Source organism: Candoia aspera, chromosome 2 (assembly GCF_035149785.1).
Source record: "Candoia aspera isolate rCanAsp1 chromosome 2, rCanAsp1.hap2, whole genome shotgun sequence".
NCBI classification, from domain to species: domain Eukaryota; kingdom Metazoa; phylum Chordata; class Lepidosauria; order Squamata; family Boidae; genus Candoia; species Candoia aspera.
This window is the reverse complement of record NC_086154.1, coordinates 97,783,083-97,800,626: the sequence shown is the minus strand read 5'-3', so window position 1 is coordinate 97,800,626 and position 17,544 is coordinate 97,783,083. Positions and strand designations below refer to the sequence as shown.

The following is a 17,544-nucleotide window of genomic DNA, read 5'->3' as shown; positions in this document are numbered from 1 at the left end:
TATAGGAATAAATGGTAAATGTCAAATGTGGGACTTTTCTCTCATTGGCTTATTTTTATGTCCAGGTAACCCTAGATATGAAAAATATTTAGAGCAGCTCCCTTTTTGCCTTAAATCTACAGATATTTTTATGTGTTCTGGACAGATATCTGGGATGCACAAGAAGAAGACAAGATTATAGTTCCTGCATCCAACCTTGAATTAACTTCAAATTCAACAACATTCCTGAAACAGAAAAGCCACTGAAACATAGACTATTCTAACTTCTTGCCATTTTTTTGGCAGGCAGTATGATTCCGGTGGCTGAATTCAAGCATTTCACAGACCAGCAGCCTGCTTTCAAGGTTCTCAAGCCATGGTGGGATGTGTTAACTGAGTACATCACCATAGCCATGCTGATGATAGGTGTTTTCGGCTGCACTCTGCAAGTGCGTGAGTATGGAAGCAGACTATACAATTCCAGAAAAAGATCATAGAGTCACTGACTAAAGTTGCAGAAAGGGATATTTATAGCAGAAAGGGTTTTGGAAATTGATTACATGCACTGGGAGGGGTCTAAGAATCTGATGCTGAGAATGGTCAATTTTTTCAGCCAGGGGGATTAGAACTCATATGGAAACAGGTATGGGCGATCTTTTCCTCCCCAATGATTTCATATATTACAGCAGAATCAGAAGGCTGCATGTATGTGCATACACATTCCCATGAATTATGTATACATACATATCAGTTAAACATACCTAATTCCTCTCCCTTCCTCTCAAGATCTTGATCAAAACAAATAAATGGGTCATAGAAGAAATGAATCCAGAGTTCTCAGTCAAGACTCAAATGACCAGGTTCAAATTATCATATTTTGGACACTTTATGAAAAGACATAGCTCTCTTTGAGAAGTCTATTGTGGTGAGAAAAGTGAAAGAAATGGAAAAAAGGACAACCAGCAGTAACGTGAATGGACTCTTATTACAGTGGCAATGGGTGCACTGTTGGAAAACCTGAAGACTGGGGACAGATCATCCCAGAGATGGTCTATCAATGTGGTTGGTAAGAGTTAACACCACTTTGATGGCACATAATCAGTCAATTCCTTACTGATAGATGTGTCACCCGTATGAAAATCAGAGATGGTGTAAGTAGGATATACTGGACTAATTCAGCACTATAGAAAAGATGTGAGAGCTGGTGCAGGAAAAAGCCATTTAGAGAAAGAGCATCATATACTGAGAGATGCAACAGAAACAATGAAGGGACTTTTATGTCCCTCTATCATATATCTACCCAACCCATATAGTTGTCATTGTGGAGTCCTTGGTGCTCTCTGAGCCTTGTTGTTTTCTTGCAGAAAAACAGGAGTTATTTATAACATACAGTGCAAAGACTGTAGCAGCCATTATGTAGGACAGACAGGCAGAAGACTAGCAGAGCGCATCCACGAACACCAGCTAGCAGTCAGAAGACACGATGAGAACTCCTTAATCTCACAACACATGGACAGACTCAACCATAGTTTCAGCTGGGAAACTGTGAGCATCCTAAACCAAGCCAAATCCAAAAAAGCCAGAGAATTCCTGGAAGCCTGGCTCTCAGACAAAGCAGCCATCAACAGACACATAGAGGTAAACAACATTTACATACCATTCAAAAGAGACAATAGAACAGCCAAAAGACCAGCACACCTCCTTGCCAGCAATCAACACCCAGAGATGCAAAAATCAACACTAGGATTAACACCAGATGAACAACCAAACAGCACAATACACCCTAATCAAAGAACTATTAACTCAGTCAATCAACCAAGCAGCAAACAACAGCCCAATCGAGGAACTCCCAAGGAGAGAACAACACCCCCACCAACCCAGGCAGGGCAAGCCACTCTATATAAACAGAGAGCAAGGCCCTCTCCCTGTTCACACTGATGATGTTGCCTAGCCTGGCAATGAAATGTCTGCAAGATAACAACAAGGCTCAGAGAGCACCAAGGACTCCACAGTTCAACCCTGAGCTACAAATATTCGCTTCGATTGATAGTTGTCATTCTATTTAGAAGCCCATTGGAAAGAAGCCCTCTAAAGGATTCGGGGGCCTAGTAATACGTTTCTAGTATCCACCATCCACCAATTCACAATTAATTATTAAAACACTGGTCCACTGCTGGCATAAAGTAACAAGTGCAGGCCATAGAATTATGCATGTTGATTTGCTGTATAGAGAGTTCCAGTTCCAGATTGCTGCAGATCCATCCCATCCCTATACAAAGAATAGAAAATCTAATAATACATATTAGGCCTGTTTGGGCTACAGAAGGATAGAATAACTACTGTGATGGTATTTCAAGGCAAATAACAGTTGGGGAAATGCCCATCGCTAAAGGTTAGCCTGGCTTATTCTCTGTTGTGCTACTTTTCTATTTCTAGGATTTTAAAAAATATATATATTAAAATGAAATTCTACCACTTGCACCCTGAAATGGCAAAGTCAAGTCGACTCCTTTGGGAGTCTACCAGATCATTTTTATCTGATGTAAACTGTTGTATCATATTGGACTCTGATATATCATGTTTCTTATTTTCCTTTTCCTCACCTATATGTTGTGGCAGGTGATACATGACAAGATTATCTGCCTTCCCAATCATGTTCCCAGTGGTACAGCTTTTACTGATTTAACTTGTGAAAATTTCACCAAGAAGAGAATCAATACCTCTGAACCAATCAAGTCTTCTGTCTACCAGGAAATGAGTGGATTGCGGAACAACCTAGACCTCCAACAGTACAGCTACATCAATCAGATGTGCTATGAGACAGCCCTTCACTGGTACGCTAAGTACTTCCCTTATCTTGTTGTTATCCACACACTCATCTTCATGGTGTGTGCCTCTTTTTGGTTCAAATTTCCTGGTACCAGTTCCAAAATTGAACATTTTATCTCCATTATGAGCAAGTGCTTTGACTCACCTTGGACTACCCGAACCATCTCAGAAGTTTCTGAGGAAGAGAATACAAGCTCAGGGAAGGTGAATCGGGGTAGGAAAAGTAATGTTCCCAGTGAACTGATTGAACTTTCTCCTTCAGGAGGATCAGTTACAGGAAAGAAAGTTGCAGAGTCCCCCTCCATTAGCATGTTGGGCAAAAAGGAAGGCGAGGAAGCCAAGGCTCTGTTTGAAAAGGTGAAAAAGTTCCGGCTCCATGTAGAAAAAGGAGACATCCTTTACACAATGTACATTCGCCAGACTGTTCTCAAAGTTTGCAAATTTCTAATTATTATCATCTACAATGCAGTCCTGGTTCACAACATTAAGTTCATAGTGCCCTGTAGTGTCAAGGTGGAGGACATGACAGGCTATGACCATTTCTGCTGCAATCACACCAAAGCCTATCTCTTCTCTAAGCTGGCTATCTGCTACCTCTGTTTCCTTGGTGTATATGGTATGACCTGCCTCTATACTCTTTATTGGCTCTTTCACCGGCCACTCAAAGAGTACTCATTTCGCTTTGCTCGTGAGGACACTGGCATCAAGGACATCCCTGATGTTAAGAATGACTTTGCTTTCATGCTCCATCTCATAGACCAGTATGATTCCCTTTACTCCAAGCGCTTTGCTGTATTCCTCTCTGAGGATAGTGAGTTCAAACTTAAACAGCTCAACCTCAACCATGAGTGGACAGTTGATAAACTGCGGCAGAAGCTGCAGATGAACTCTAGTGGGCACCTAGAACTCCATCTCTTCATGTTGCCTGGTTTGCCTGACACTACTTTTGAGGTGACTGAGTTGGAAACTCTAAAACTGGAATTGCTTCAAGATGTTACTTTCCCAGCCTCAGTAACTCAGTTGATCCATCTCCAAGAGTTAGTACTGATCAACTGTCCTGCTAAGCTGTCCTTTACCTCCCTTAAGTTCTTCCGTGAACAGCTGAAGGTGATGATTGTAAATTTTGATGATATAAAAGATATACCTGGGTGGATTTACAACTTGAGAGGTTTGGAAGAGTTGTACATCTCTGGACTTTTCAACCAGGAGATGGGCCGGACAGGGACTCTAGAAAGCTTACGTGAGCTAAAGAACCTGAAGGTCTTGACACTGCATAGCAACATCTCAAAATTGCCACCCAGTGTGGCTGATCTGGCCACTCACCTGCAAAAACTGAGTATCCATAATGATGGGACTAAGTTGGTGGCCCTCAACAATCTCAAGAAGCTCTTCTCTGTGCAAGAGGTAAAACTGATAAACTGTAACCTGGAACGCATCCCCCATGCTGTCTTTAGCCTTGTGAACCTGCAAGAGTTGGACTTGAAGAACAATAAGTTGGTTTCCATTGAGGAAGTCATCAGTTTCCAGCATTGCCGAAAGTTGATGTGTCTCAAACTTTGGCACAACCAGATTTTCACCATCCCTGAACATATCCGCAAACTCAAGACCTTAGAGCAGCTTGACCTCAGCCACAATTACATTGAAATTCTCCCTTCCCAACTGTTCATGTGCACTAGGCTGCATTATTTGGATCTTTCCTACAATAACATCCAGATCATCCCTTCTGGACTGGGAGTTTTACAAAGTCTTCAATATTTTGCTGTTTCTCACAATTGCTTGGAGACATTGCCTAATGAGATTTACTTCTGCAAGAAACTCAAGGTTCTCAAAGTAGGACACAACAAACTCCGGCACCTCTCAGATCGCATAAGATGGCTGACTTTGCTCTCCAGGGTAGAGCTGAAAGAGAACCAGCTTGAAGCCTTGCCCCTGGAGATTGGACAGTGCCAATTCCTCAAGCGTAGTGGTCTGGTGGTAGAGAGCAATCTTTATGAGACATTGCCTTTAGAAGTAAGGGTAAAAATGGAGGATGAATGACTGAGATGAACAGTAGCAAGGACAGTGTAATTTCTCAAGTGTTGACTGTATAGGCACAGAACTGGAACACATAGGAATCGGGCTCTGTTCATTCCAGACACTGTCCCAGTGGTGTCACCCTTTTTGTCCAGGTCACCATGGAAAGGATGTGATAAGACAAAGACTAAGACTAGCAAATCTGTATCTCAGGATGAAGTCAGGAGGGAATTGACAGCTTTAACCCTCAGAAGAGATGGAAATGGGAAACCTTGGCAAGGAGAAGTTGAAAGTGACATTTCAGTTTTGTTTTGTTTTTTTTGAAAAACACCAGTTTTCAGAACAGATAAATAGGAGAAATAATTCTTGAGAAAACATGGCTGTACCAGACCAAAGCACCACTGTATTTAATTTTTTTGTGTATATATTTTTGAAACGCTCTGAAGCTTTGCTAGACACTCTTGTTCAAATGGATTCATTTGTCCACTCTTAAGCTGCAGCTTCTAGATGCCATGTTTGATTTTATCACAAGTGATTCTGAGCAGTGTTTTTGCCTATTTGTTGCAATAGGTGAGAGTTATAGTCAGGGACTGAGAAACTTATATTACCAAAAGAGCCTAGCTCTTTTTATACCGTTATTTGTTCAAAGAAGAATTGTGCTCTGAAATGTTGAACTAAACCACAAAGCATTTGCTTTGATCAAAAGGATTCATAATATGGCATAACTTCTGATTTTTCTATGTCCGATTGGCTTGAATCCTATCCAACATTCTGCCAGTGGGAGCATCCCCACAGTGCAGTTCCAGTCATGGAGGATGACCATAGACTTGGCAGAGTGAAGCAGCTTCCATGCTGTACTGGGAGATACTGCGGCAGTCCCCTAAACTTCTCAGTCTATCAGATGACAAAGCTATAGGAGGTATACAACTTACCCTGTTGTACATGTCCTTAATGAGAGTGTTTGCCCTCAGATGAATACTCATTCCATTCCCAATATTAAAAGAAGATTCAACTTTCAGTCCTACTAGTTTCTGCCTATGGAATGGGGGCCATAATTGTTGTCATGCATTCCTAAAAGCTGTTGATGAAGACCTTCACAAAGGACTCTTGAACAAGCTGTGCAGTCATGAGATAACAAGAGAGGTTCTCTTATGGATCAGTAAAGGAACATGAAATCGTAATATGTCCCATGCAGATAGAAAAGATATGTAGGCATAAACCATTAGTTCTTGCAATGCAGCGTTTTCCAGGCATCTGCAATTGAAGGCCCTCCTGTTGATTCATTTGAAGAAGGCATTAGATCTCTGCCTTACATTCCTGCCCTGGCAGTACCTCTGACATGCTGTCTGGGCAGTGCCTTGCTTCTAATCAGAGCAAGCAGTACCCCATTGAGGTAGCATCAAGCAAATGCTTCAGTGGGAATATGAAGTTATGGGTGGGAAGGCTTCAAAAGGCTCTTACGGGAGAAACAACCCAGTTTTCCTAGATAATATGTATCAAAGCAGTCCATCTCTGATGGGAGTCTCATTATTTTGTTTTGGTGGCAAAATGTATGCACAGTATTTAAACATTTTAAAAATCAAAGACTAGGCCAGTGCTTATATAGTTAAAAGCAACAGTGCAAGAGGAGAAACACGGACACCTTTAAAGAGATTTCAAAGATAACTGTAAAAGACCTGGGAGAGGACAATCCTTTATGATTTATTTATTTATTTATTTCTCTTGATATAGTATGAATTACCAACATTTCTCAGCAGTTTGGTTGGTTGGTTGATTATGTGCCAATTTACTTAGTAAACCACTAGTATTCTATACATAGTGTCTCAGGTTCACTTCCAGTTAAAAGAACAAATGGTTGGTGATAGAAGAGATTTGGTTTAAAGATCTAATTCATGAGGGACTCTTTAAGTCTAACTTTTGTCCTGCATTTTTGCATTCTGGCACCAGCCATAAATACCAACACTGCCTATTACTGTGTGTGCGCGCACGTGTGTGTGTGTGTACGTACACACATCAGAGCTCTCTGTTCAGAAAATGCTAGGAACAGCTAAGATACTGCGCTGAACCCTCACAGTCCCAGGCCTCTGGAGGAGGACCTGAGGTTCAGGAAGACACATACCACCCATAGGGGTGAGAAGGGAATGTTTTTAAAATTATAAATATATAAACGAATGTTGTTTGCAATTACAACCAGTGTCAAGAGCTGTATTTTTGCCAATAAAATAAAGAGTCAAGTAGCATTTTAGAAACCAGTGCATATATTGAAATAGGTATACTACATTTCACTTTTACATGCACAAACTAGTATCCTGAATTATTATAGGTATATGTACTTCCATCATAAGGGAGAGATTGAAAACCATAAATATATAGTTACATCATTAACTGTTTAGCTATCCTCTGAATAGTCATTGGTAATGACCCAGACCTGTAGGCCAAGCAATGGAGGAGTTGAATTCATTTGGTTATTGACCAATGAAACCTTATTCAAGTGCCAATGAGATATTACAGCAACCTTTCTCAACCATTTAACCCTGGAGGAATCTTGAAATAATTTTCAGGTCTCAGGGAACTCCTGCATAAAAATTGCAAAAAATACAAAAACTTCACAATACAATTCACTCAGTAAGAGGTTCATTGCATCTTCTGTTATTATGAACATTACCATCATCATCATCATCATCATCATCATCATCATCACATTACAGCCTGTTTCATGTAACTCGTTAAAATAATCATCTAGTTGGTTTATAGCTTAGCATGTGTAGATACACCCAATTGTGATTTATTCAATCAATAACAGTTAAATTAGTCAAAATTTAACATGAAGTATAAATGTAGTCCACTTTTATCTTACCCTATCTTTCACATACTCATGAGAGCCAATTTGGTCTAGTGATTAAGGCTAGAAACCAGGCAACTGTAAGTTTGAGTCCCGCCTTAGGCATGAAACCAGCTGGGTGACTTTGGGTCAGTCACTCTCAGCCCTAGGAAGGAGGCCATGGCAAACCACTTAATGAAATCTTGCCAAGAAAACTGCAGGGACTAGTCCAGGCAGTTGCTGAGGATTGGGCATGATTGAATGGCAAAAAAATTTTTTTTTTCACATATCTCAAGGTATATGTATGTGTTCTGCATTTTATTTTCTCATACCTGCCTTTGAAATAGTCTTGAGATACATCATATATTAAATCATGCTTTGCATAACTGGTTTGTTAAATATGATGATTGAGTAGGATTGTACAACATGCTGAGTTATAAACCATAATTTACAAAACAGCAATTAGATTCACATGTCACATTAAGCAAAAAAAATAAGCAAATCATACTATGATTTAGTACAATGTACAAATCTATCCAAATATTGTCTTAAGGTCATTCACTGAATAATGTGGCTGAATGGAGAGTTAACCCTAGCTCTTCTCGATCCACACAGCTGCTTTGCCATGTTCCCTTACCATCATACCACCCTAAATCTGGCTTCCCAGATTATAGATCTGGAACAAGTCTGTGCTCCACAGTGCTGTCCATACAACTTTAATGTGCAGCATTCAAAGGGCCATGATTGGTCCCTCTGACTGAATTTCCAACCCCATCCAATGTCATCTACTACATTAAAGGGCTGCTCCATAGATGCACACACAATTATTATTATTAATTAAATTTATATCACTGCCCATCTCCCCCAATGGGGGACTCTGGTAAGGTTTACAATAAAATGACACTAAAAACATAACCACCTAAATTACCATTAAAATATAAATAAAATAAATGTAAAATCCAAGTGGAGATGGAACACAATCACTAAGAGGTGCTATGGCGCCAGCCATCCCCAGGTGGAACTATTGCTCTCCCCCTCCCAAGCAAGGCGGCAGAACCAGGTCTTCAGTTTCTTCTGGAAGTCCAGGAGCGAGGAAACCCGTCTCAACTGCGGGGGCAAGATATTCCAAAGGGCGGGTGCCACTGCAGAGAAGGCTCGCCTCCTGGACCCTGCTAGATGAAATTCCTTTACTGATGGGGTCTGTAGCATGCCCTCCCTGCCTGACCGGGTGGGACAGGTCGATGTTATGGGGATGAGACAGTCCCTCAGGTACCCTGGACCCATGGCTTTAAAGGTGATAACCAACACCTTGAATTGGACCTGGAAGCAGACTGGTACCCAATGCAGCTTGCATAACAGTGGTGTTACATGGGCTGATTTTACAGCACCGGTAACTGCGCAGCTGCATTCTGGACCAGCTGAAGCTTCCAAATGCTCTTCAAGGGTAACCCCATGTAGAGCGCATTGCAGTAGTCTATATGGGAGATGACAAGGGCATGAGTGATTGTTTGGAGGGCATCTCGGTCCAGGAATGGGCGTAGCTGATGCACAACACGAAGTTGCACAAAGGCCCTCCTGGCCACAACTGCCACCTGCTCTTTGAGCAGGAGTCGCGAGTCCAGGAGGACCCCCAGGTTCCACACTGGTTCCAAGTGGGGAAGTGCCACCCTATCCAGGACCAAAGAAGACAACTTCCTGGAACCCGAGGGGCCATCAATCCACAGCCACTCTGTCTTACCAGGGTTCAGTTGAAGCCTGTTATTCCCCATCCAGGCCCCCACAGCCCCCAGGAACCTGGAAAGGGTGGAGACCGCATCACTTACTTGACCCAGGATGGAGATATATAACTGAGTATCATCAACATATTGACTCATCCCATGGTGACGGATGATCTCACCCAGCGGTTTCATGTAGATGTTGAATAGGAGAGGAGAGAGTACCGAACCCTGTGGCACACCACAGTGGAGGGGTTGAGAGCCGGATCTCTCCTCTCCTATCACCACAGATTGGGAATGGCCCTGGAGGAAGGAGGTGAACCAGCGCAAAACTACACTGCCCACCCACAACCCCCTGAGCTGCCCCAGAGGGAAACCATGGTCAATGGTATCGAAAGCCGCTGAGAGATCCAAGAGAGCCAGGATGGATGCACTCCCTCCATCCCGCTCCTGCCAGAGATCATAAGTGTGACCAATGCGGTCTCTGTCCCATATCCTGGCCTGAAACCTGACTGAACGGTGTCCAGATAATCCGTTTCCTCCAGAATTCTCTGGAGCTTCAACGCAACCACTTTCTCAACCACCTTTCCCAAAAAGGGAAGGTGGGAGACAGGGCAAAAATTGCCCAGTATAGTAGGGTCCAAGGATGGCTTCTTGAGGAGAGGGTATACCAGCGCCTCCTTAAAGGCAGCTGGAAATACCCCCTCCCTCAAGGATGCATTAATATTGTAAACTGCCCAGAGTTCCTCTTTTGGGGGAGATGGGCGGTAATTAAATTTGAATAATAAATAAATTAATTAATTAAACATTGCCTGGACCCAACCACAAGTCACTTCCCGGGCTGATTTTATCAGCCAGGAAAGGCATGGGTCAAGCTGACATGTGGTTGCATTCACAGTCCAGAGAATCCTTTCCACTTCTTCAGGCCCAACAGGATCAAACCGTTCCCAGATAACAGGGTAAGTACATTCCCCTGGCATCTCCCCAGACTCTGCTTCAAGCTTAGAGTCCAACTTAGAATGGATCTGAGCGATTTTATCCTGCAGATGCTGTGAAAACTCTTCTGAATGGCCCTGTAAGTGGGTCCCTAAATCTATCTGACCCAGAAGAGATCGAGCGATCTTAAACAAGGCCATCGGATGGCATTCTGCGGATGCAATAAGAGCGGAGAAATATTCATGTTTCGCCACTCTTATCGCCACAAGGTAGGCCTTAATAGCGGCTCTAGCTTGTGTTCAGTCAGATTCAATCTTCATCTTCTTCCAGCGACACTCCAGATGTCTCTTAACCCTCTTCAAAACCCTCAACTCCTTCATAAACCACAGGGAGTGATGGGTCGAACGAGGCAAGAGAGGTCGCACAGGCGTGATCCTGTCCAAGGCCACGGCCGCGGCCCTATTCCAGGCTGTGGCTAGGACCTCCGCTGGACTGTTCAGCAGGCCCTCAGGAATAACCCCCAGCTCCCTCTGAAACCCTACTGGGTCCATCAGTCGCCGGAGGCGGACCAATCAAATGGGTCCAGTCTCCCTGCAGAGCGGGGTGGCACAATAGAATCTCAGGGTCACCAGGGTGTGGCCTGACCATGACAATGGGGACAGATCTAACTCTCCCCTCAGATCACATTGCCACTGCTCTGACAACAAAACCAAGTCCAGGGTGTGACCACTGTCTCGAGTCAGGTCTCAAATGATCTGGGACAGGCCCATAGCTGCCATGGTAGCTATGAACTCCCAGGCTGTCTCCAAGGCATGTCCCAGGGATGGCAGATTGAAGTCCCCCAGAACCATAAGCCTGGGGAACTCCACTGTCAACCCTGAGACGGCCTCCAGCAGCTCGGGCAGGGAGGTTGCTACACAGCAGGGAGGCTGGTACAGCAGCAACACCCCCAACTGTTCTTGGGATCCCAGCTTGAACAACAGGGTTTCACAACTGGCCACTTGTGGAGCAGGGCCCCTGAAGGCCACTAAAGATATGGTCTGGTACCATGCTTTTCTTTTCCTTTTTTCTTTCCTGTTGTACTGTTGACCAGTTGTTGTTTTTTTAATCCTTGAAACTGGGTTGACTGGTTGACCTTACAACAACCAAGTGGCTGCAAAGAGTTAATTTTTGTATGTCTTGACTGCCATCTAATGATCATCTGAATGTGTGCAGCTGAGATGCAGCCACTGGATAAGTGCTGCTGAAGAGCTGGAAGTTGAAAAAGGATTGGGGTGACAACTACCCTAACAAGGTAACATGAGAAGAAGAAACAAGAAGCCAGAGCTTCCCTGGAAGCAATGCAGGTAGTCCTCACTTACCGACTGCAATAGGAACTGGCAACTCTGTCGCTAAGCAGTGTGGTTGTTAAGCACAACGTCATGTGACTGCACCGACTTATGATATCAGTTCTGGCTGCGGTCATTATGTGAATTAACGCAGGTTGTTAAATGCAACGTCATGTGCCCATCATTTCCAAACTCCTGCCAGCTTCCAGGTTGACTTCGCTTATTGGAAGTCAACTGTGAAGGCTGCAAATGATTGTGGGATACTGCAATGGCTGCAATTTCAAGGACCAGTTGTAAGTCTCGTTTTTCAGCGCCATCATAACTTTGAATGGTCACTGAATGAGTGGTCGGTAATGAGGACTACCTGTAGCCATTGAGAAGAGAATTCCCAATCATACAGGTTGTAGAAGCACAAGAGTGGAGACTTTTCAATTACATTTTCAATTACATGTGTTAAGTCAGGCAAGGGCTGGTCAATTTCAAGGCTTCACATTCTAGGTGAGAGTTTGCCAACCCCTTTAAAATATAAAAAGTGGCTGTGGTAGCTGGAGTTCTGGTAGCCATAAAAAGACTTGAAGGGCAGGCAAAGAGGTCAGGGACCAGACTGAAGGGGTCGGTCCCACAGGAAACAGACAGATCGAATTGAGGTTTTAAGGCTGCCAACAGAAAGCATGTTCTTTCAAGTTACTTCCCTGATGCACATCAGTGATCCCTACATTGCCTACACATGGTGTCCTGAGGTGGGATATTAAGAAAATCACCAACCACTTTCAGAGCGCAGTACTTTAAGCCACCCTCAGGTTGTCTCAGTTGTATCTCTGCTGAAGTACAGGTGGGGGTTGTGGACAAGTGTTTGGGAAATTGTAATTGGGCCATCCATGAACTGTGGTGAAGGAGGCTGGTTGGGTTTGCCCCAACACTGTAACTATGCCATCACCTTGGCTTTCAGATGAGAAGTAGAATGGATACCATTTCACAGGGATCTAGACCTTCTCTGACACCTCCAAATGAAAGCACATACACAAACATCCTCAAAAGGCAGTGGCAAAGCACTTCCTTGTCACAGCAGGAAAACTGCCTAGATCAGATGGTGAAATCGCCAGGAGCCAAATTTGACTTGAAGGCGTTTTTACTTATAGACTGCAAGAATCAGATGTTATTAGATGATTGACTGGAAGCACCATGAAAGGACGGCATGTGCAGCCTTTTACCTTGTATATTGTTGTTTATTCGTTCAGTTGCTTCTGACTCTTTGTGACTTCATGGACCAGCCCATGCCAGAGCTTCCTGTCAGTTGTCAGTACCCCCAGCTCCCCCAGGGACAAGTCCATCACCTCTAGAATATCATCCATCCACCTTGCCCTTGGTCGGCCCCTCTTCCTTTTGCCTTCCACTCTCCCCAGCATCAGCATCTTCTCCAGGGTGTCCTGTCTTCTCATTATGTGGCCAAAGTATGTCAGTTTTGCCTTTAATATCATTCCCTCAAGTGAGCAGTCTGGCTTGATTTCCTGGAGGATGGACTGGTTTGATCTTCTTGCAGTCCAAGGCACTCTCAGAATTTTCCTCCAACACCACAGTTCCAAAGCATCTATCTTCCTTCTCTCAGCCTTCCTTATGGTCCAGCTCTCGCAGCCATATGTTACTATGGGGAACACCATTGCTTTAACTATGCAGACCTTTGTTGTCAGTGTGATGTCTCTGCTCTTAACTATTTTATCGAGATTTGTCATTGCTCTTCTCCCAAAGATTAAGCGTCTTCTGATTTCCTGACTGCAGTCAGCATCTGCAGTAATCTTCGCACCTAGAAATACAAAGTCTTTCACTGCTTCTACATTTTCTCCCTCTATTTGCCAGTTATCAATCAGGCTGGTTGCCATAACTTTGGTTTTTTTGAGGTTTAGCTGCAAGCCAGCTTTTGCACTTTCTTCTTTCACCTTCATCATAAGGCTCCTCAGTTCCTCTTTGCTTTCAGCCATCAAAGTGGTATCATCTACATATCTGAGATTGTTAATGTTTCTTCCAGCAATTTTAACTCCAGCCTTGGATTCCTCAAGCCCAGCATGTCGCATGATGTGTTCTGCATACAAGTTGGGTAGGGTGAGAGTATACAGCCCTGCCGTACTCCTTTCCCAATCTTAAACCAGTCCGTTGTTCCGTAGTCTGTTCTTAGTGTTGCTACTTGGTCGTTATACAGATTCTTCAGGAGGCATACAAGATGACTTGGTATCCCCATACCGCTAAGAACTTGCCACAATTTGTGATGGTCCACACAGTCAAAGACTTTAGAATAGTCAATAAAACAGAAATAGATGTTTTTCTGAAACTCCCTGGCTTTTTCCATTATCCAGCGGATATTGGCAATTTGGTCCCTAGTTCCTCTGCCTTTTCTAAACCCAGCTTGTACATCTGGCAATTCTCGCTCCATGAATTGCTGAAGTCTACCTTGCAGGATCTTGAGCATTACCTTACTGGCATGTGAAATGAGTGCCTCTGTTCGATAGTTTGAACATTCTTTAGTGTTTCCCTTTTTTGGTATGGGGATATAAGTTGAATTTTTCCAATCTGATGGCCATTCCTGTGTTTTCCAAATTTGCTGGCATATAGCATGCATTACCTTGACAGCATCATCTTGCAAGATTTTGAACAGTTCAGCTGGGATGCCGTCGTCTCCTGCTGCCTTGTTATTAGCAATGCTTCTTAAGGCCCATTCAACCTCACTCTTCAGGATGTCTGGCTCTAGCTCACTGACCACACCATCAAAGCTATCCCCGATATTGTTATCCTTCCTGTACAGGTCTTCCATTTATTCTTGCCACCTTTTCTTGATCTCTTCTTCTTCTGTTAGGTCCTTGCCATCTTTGTTTTTGATCATACCCATTTTTGCCTGGAATTTACCTCCAATGTTTCTAATTTTCTGGAAGAGGTCTCTTGTCCTTCCTATTCTATTGTCTTCTTCCACTTCCACGCATTGCTTGTTTAAAAATAATTCCTTATCTCTTCTGGCTAACCTCTGGAATTTTGCATTTAATTCGGCATATCTCCCCCTATCACTGTTGCCTTTTGCTTTCCTTCTTTCTTGGGCTACTTCTAGTGTCTCAGCAGACAGCCATTTTGCCTTCTTGGTTTTCTCTTTCTTTGGGATGTATTTTGTTGCCGCCTCCTGAACAATGTTGCGAACTTCTGTCCAGAGTTCTTCCGGGACCCTATCTACTAAGTCCAGTCCCTTAAATCTATTCTTCACCTCCACTGCATATTCCTTAGGGATATTAGTGAGCTCATATCTAGCTGATCTGTGGGTCTTCCCTAATCTCTTTAGTCTGATCCTAAATTGTGCAAGAAGAAGTTCGTGATCTGAACTATAGTCAGCTCCAGGTCTTGTTTTTACCGACTGTATAGATGTCTGCCACCTTTGGCTGCAAAGGATGTAGTCAATCTGATTTCGGTGTTGTCCATCTGGTGAAGTCCATGTATAAAGCCATCTCTTAGGTTGTTGGAAGAGAGTGTTTGTTATGCAGAGTGAGTTGTCTTGGCAAAATTCTATCAGCCTATGTCCTGCTTCGTTTTGTTCTCCCAGGCCATGTTTACCTGTAATTCCAGGTGTCATTTGACTGCCCACCTTAGCATTCCAGTCTCCCGTGATGAAAATAACATCTCTTTTAGGCGTGTTGTCCAGTAGGTGCTGCAGATCCTCATAGAACTGCTCTACTTCAGCTTCTTCAGCATCTGTGGTTGGGGCGTATATTTGGATCACTGTGATGTTAGATGGCTTGCCCTGAATTCGAATTGAGATCATTCTCTCGTTTTTTGGATTGTATCCGAGCACTGCTTTAGCCACTTTACTATTAATTATGAAGGCTACTCCATTTCTTCTGTGGTCCTCTTGTCCACAGTAGTAGATCTGGTGGTCATTTGATGTGAAGTGGCCCATTCCAGTCCATTTCAGTTCACTGACGCCCAAAATGTCTATCTTTAATCTTGACATCTCACCAATAACCACATCCAATTTGCCCTGGCTCATAGATCTTACATTCCAGGTTCCAACGGCGTGTTGATCCTTAGAACATCGGGTTTGTCGTTCACCACCAGCACCGTCGGCCGCTAGCCGTCCTTTCAGCTTTGAGCTAGCTGCGTCATCACGTCTGGGGCTAGTTGAACTCATCCTCTGTTCCTCCCCAGTAGCATTTTGACCATCTTCCGACCTGGGAGTCTCATCTTCCGATGGTATACCGACATATCTCTGGTTGTACTGATCCATTTAGTTTTCACGGCAAGAATACTGGGGTGGGTTGCCATTACCTTCCCCAGGGATCGCATTTAGTCTGACCTCTCTCTCACGACCTTCCCGCCTTGGGTGGCCTTCATGATTTAGCTCATGGCATCATTGAGGTGCTCAAGCTCCCGCACCACGACAAGATAACAATCCTTTGCTGAAGTTTACCTTGTATAGGAGGCTCTAAATCCATTCTTTCTCCTCCTGGAGAGGTCTCTAATGTTTCATTACTAATTAAGCTCTCTGTTGCATCTTATTGCCACCCAGTGGTTGATGTTATTTACTCCAAGGGAAAAAAAACCCCTAATAATTACCTCCTTTATCTAAGGTAAGATGTGAATGTTCAGAGTATCCTAGCCATGAATTTTTAAAGGTAAGGCAGATAAACAATTAGTTAAACCTCACTGGAAATTATGCACAGCTGAAGCTTGATTCTGTATGTTATCAATTTGCTGTGAGCTACCTTTAGGAAAGAAAAGCAGAATATTATGTTTTTAAAACACAGTGAAGAAATGGATTCCCTTGTCTATTTCCTATGGGAAATAAAGCTTCTCTGAATTTTTTCATAGCTTTCTAATCAAAAGTAACCTCATCTCTTGGTATGTGCCAGTGTAATGATTGCCTACTCTAATAGACTCAGACTCACAAGCAGGAACTTAATGATATCTGATTTATTAAAGAATAATAAATCCATTTCAATGCCCGTGTCAGAGATCCTGTACCCCAGGTAGTCAAGCTGAGTCTGATGAAATTCACACTTAGAAAGTTTAGCATAAAGCTCAGCCTTTCTCAGTTTGCTAAGCACCTGTTTCACCAAGCGCTCATGTTCCTCCTCCGTTTCAGTATAAATCAAAACATCATCCAAATAGACCAGTACACCCTTGAACAAATGTTCATGTAACACTTCATTGATCAATTGCATGAACACCCTGGTGCCCCCGCCAACCCAAAAGGCAAAACCTTGTACTGAAAAGAACCCAGAGGACAATTGAAAGCAGTCTTCCATTCATCCCCCTCCTGTATGCGGATGCGGAAATAGGCTTCCCGCAAATCCAGCTTAGAGAAGATTTTCCCCTTAGCCAGATGTGCTAACATGTCTTTTATTAATGGCAGAGGATTTTTGTTTAATATTAAGACTGCATTTAATCCGCGGTAATCTGTACAAAGTCTCAATGTCCCATCCTTCTTCACTCGAAACAAGACGGGGGCGCCCACTGGCGAATTTGCTGGTTCAATAAAACCCCTGGCCAAGTTTTTGTCCACAAACTCCCTCAACGCCGCCAGTTCCTTTTGCGTCATGGCATAGATTTTTGGTTTGGGCAGTTGTGCGTCGGGGACCAACTCTATCGCACAGTCAGTTTTTCGATGAGGTGGAAGTTGGTCCGCTTCCTTCTCACCAAACACATCCACAAAGCTTTGGTATTGCTCCAGCAAGCCCTCCAGTGGGGTGACAGCGAAATGTGGGGTTGCTGCCGCCGCCCTCCCCACTGCAACCTCCAGAGCGTCGTCCTCCCCAGGGGCTTGATAGAAACCAACCCCAAAAGTCAAAGTCCTGTGCACCCAATTTATATATGGGTTTTGTTGGACCAACCAAGGAATCCCCAGAATGACTAAGGGACCCCCCACAGGCGCCACCACAAACGGCAGCCCCTC

At 43.6% G+C, this 17,544-nt stretch overlaps 1 protein-coding gene across 1 annotated transcript; it reads left to right on the top strand.

Moving 5' to 3' along the window:
• The first annotated feature begins 289 nt into the window (after nt 1-289).
• LRRC8E (leucine rich repeat containing 8 VRAC subunit E) lies at nt 290-5,792 on the top strand. Its single transcript, XM_063296488.1, has 2 exons — nt 290-428; nt 2,599-5,792. The coding sequence occupies exons 1-2, from the start codon at nt 291-293 to the stop codon at nt 4,843-4,845; spliced, it is 2,385 nt and encodes a 794-aa protein (XP_063152558.1). The 5' UTR covers nt 290; the 3' UTR covers nt 4,846-5,792.
• Nucleotides 5,793-17,544: the final 11,752 nt, after the last annotated feature.

Coding starts and splice junctions, on each gene's coding strand:
- LRRC8E (XM_063296488.1), top strand. CDS start 291: ATGATTCCGGTGGCTGAATTCAAGCATTTCACAGACCAGCAGCCTGCT. Junction 429..2,598: donor TTTTCGGCTGCACTCTGCAA/GTGCGTGAGTAT, acceptor ATGTTGTGGCAG/GTGATACATGACAAGATTAT.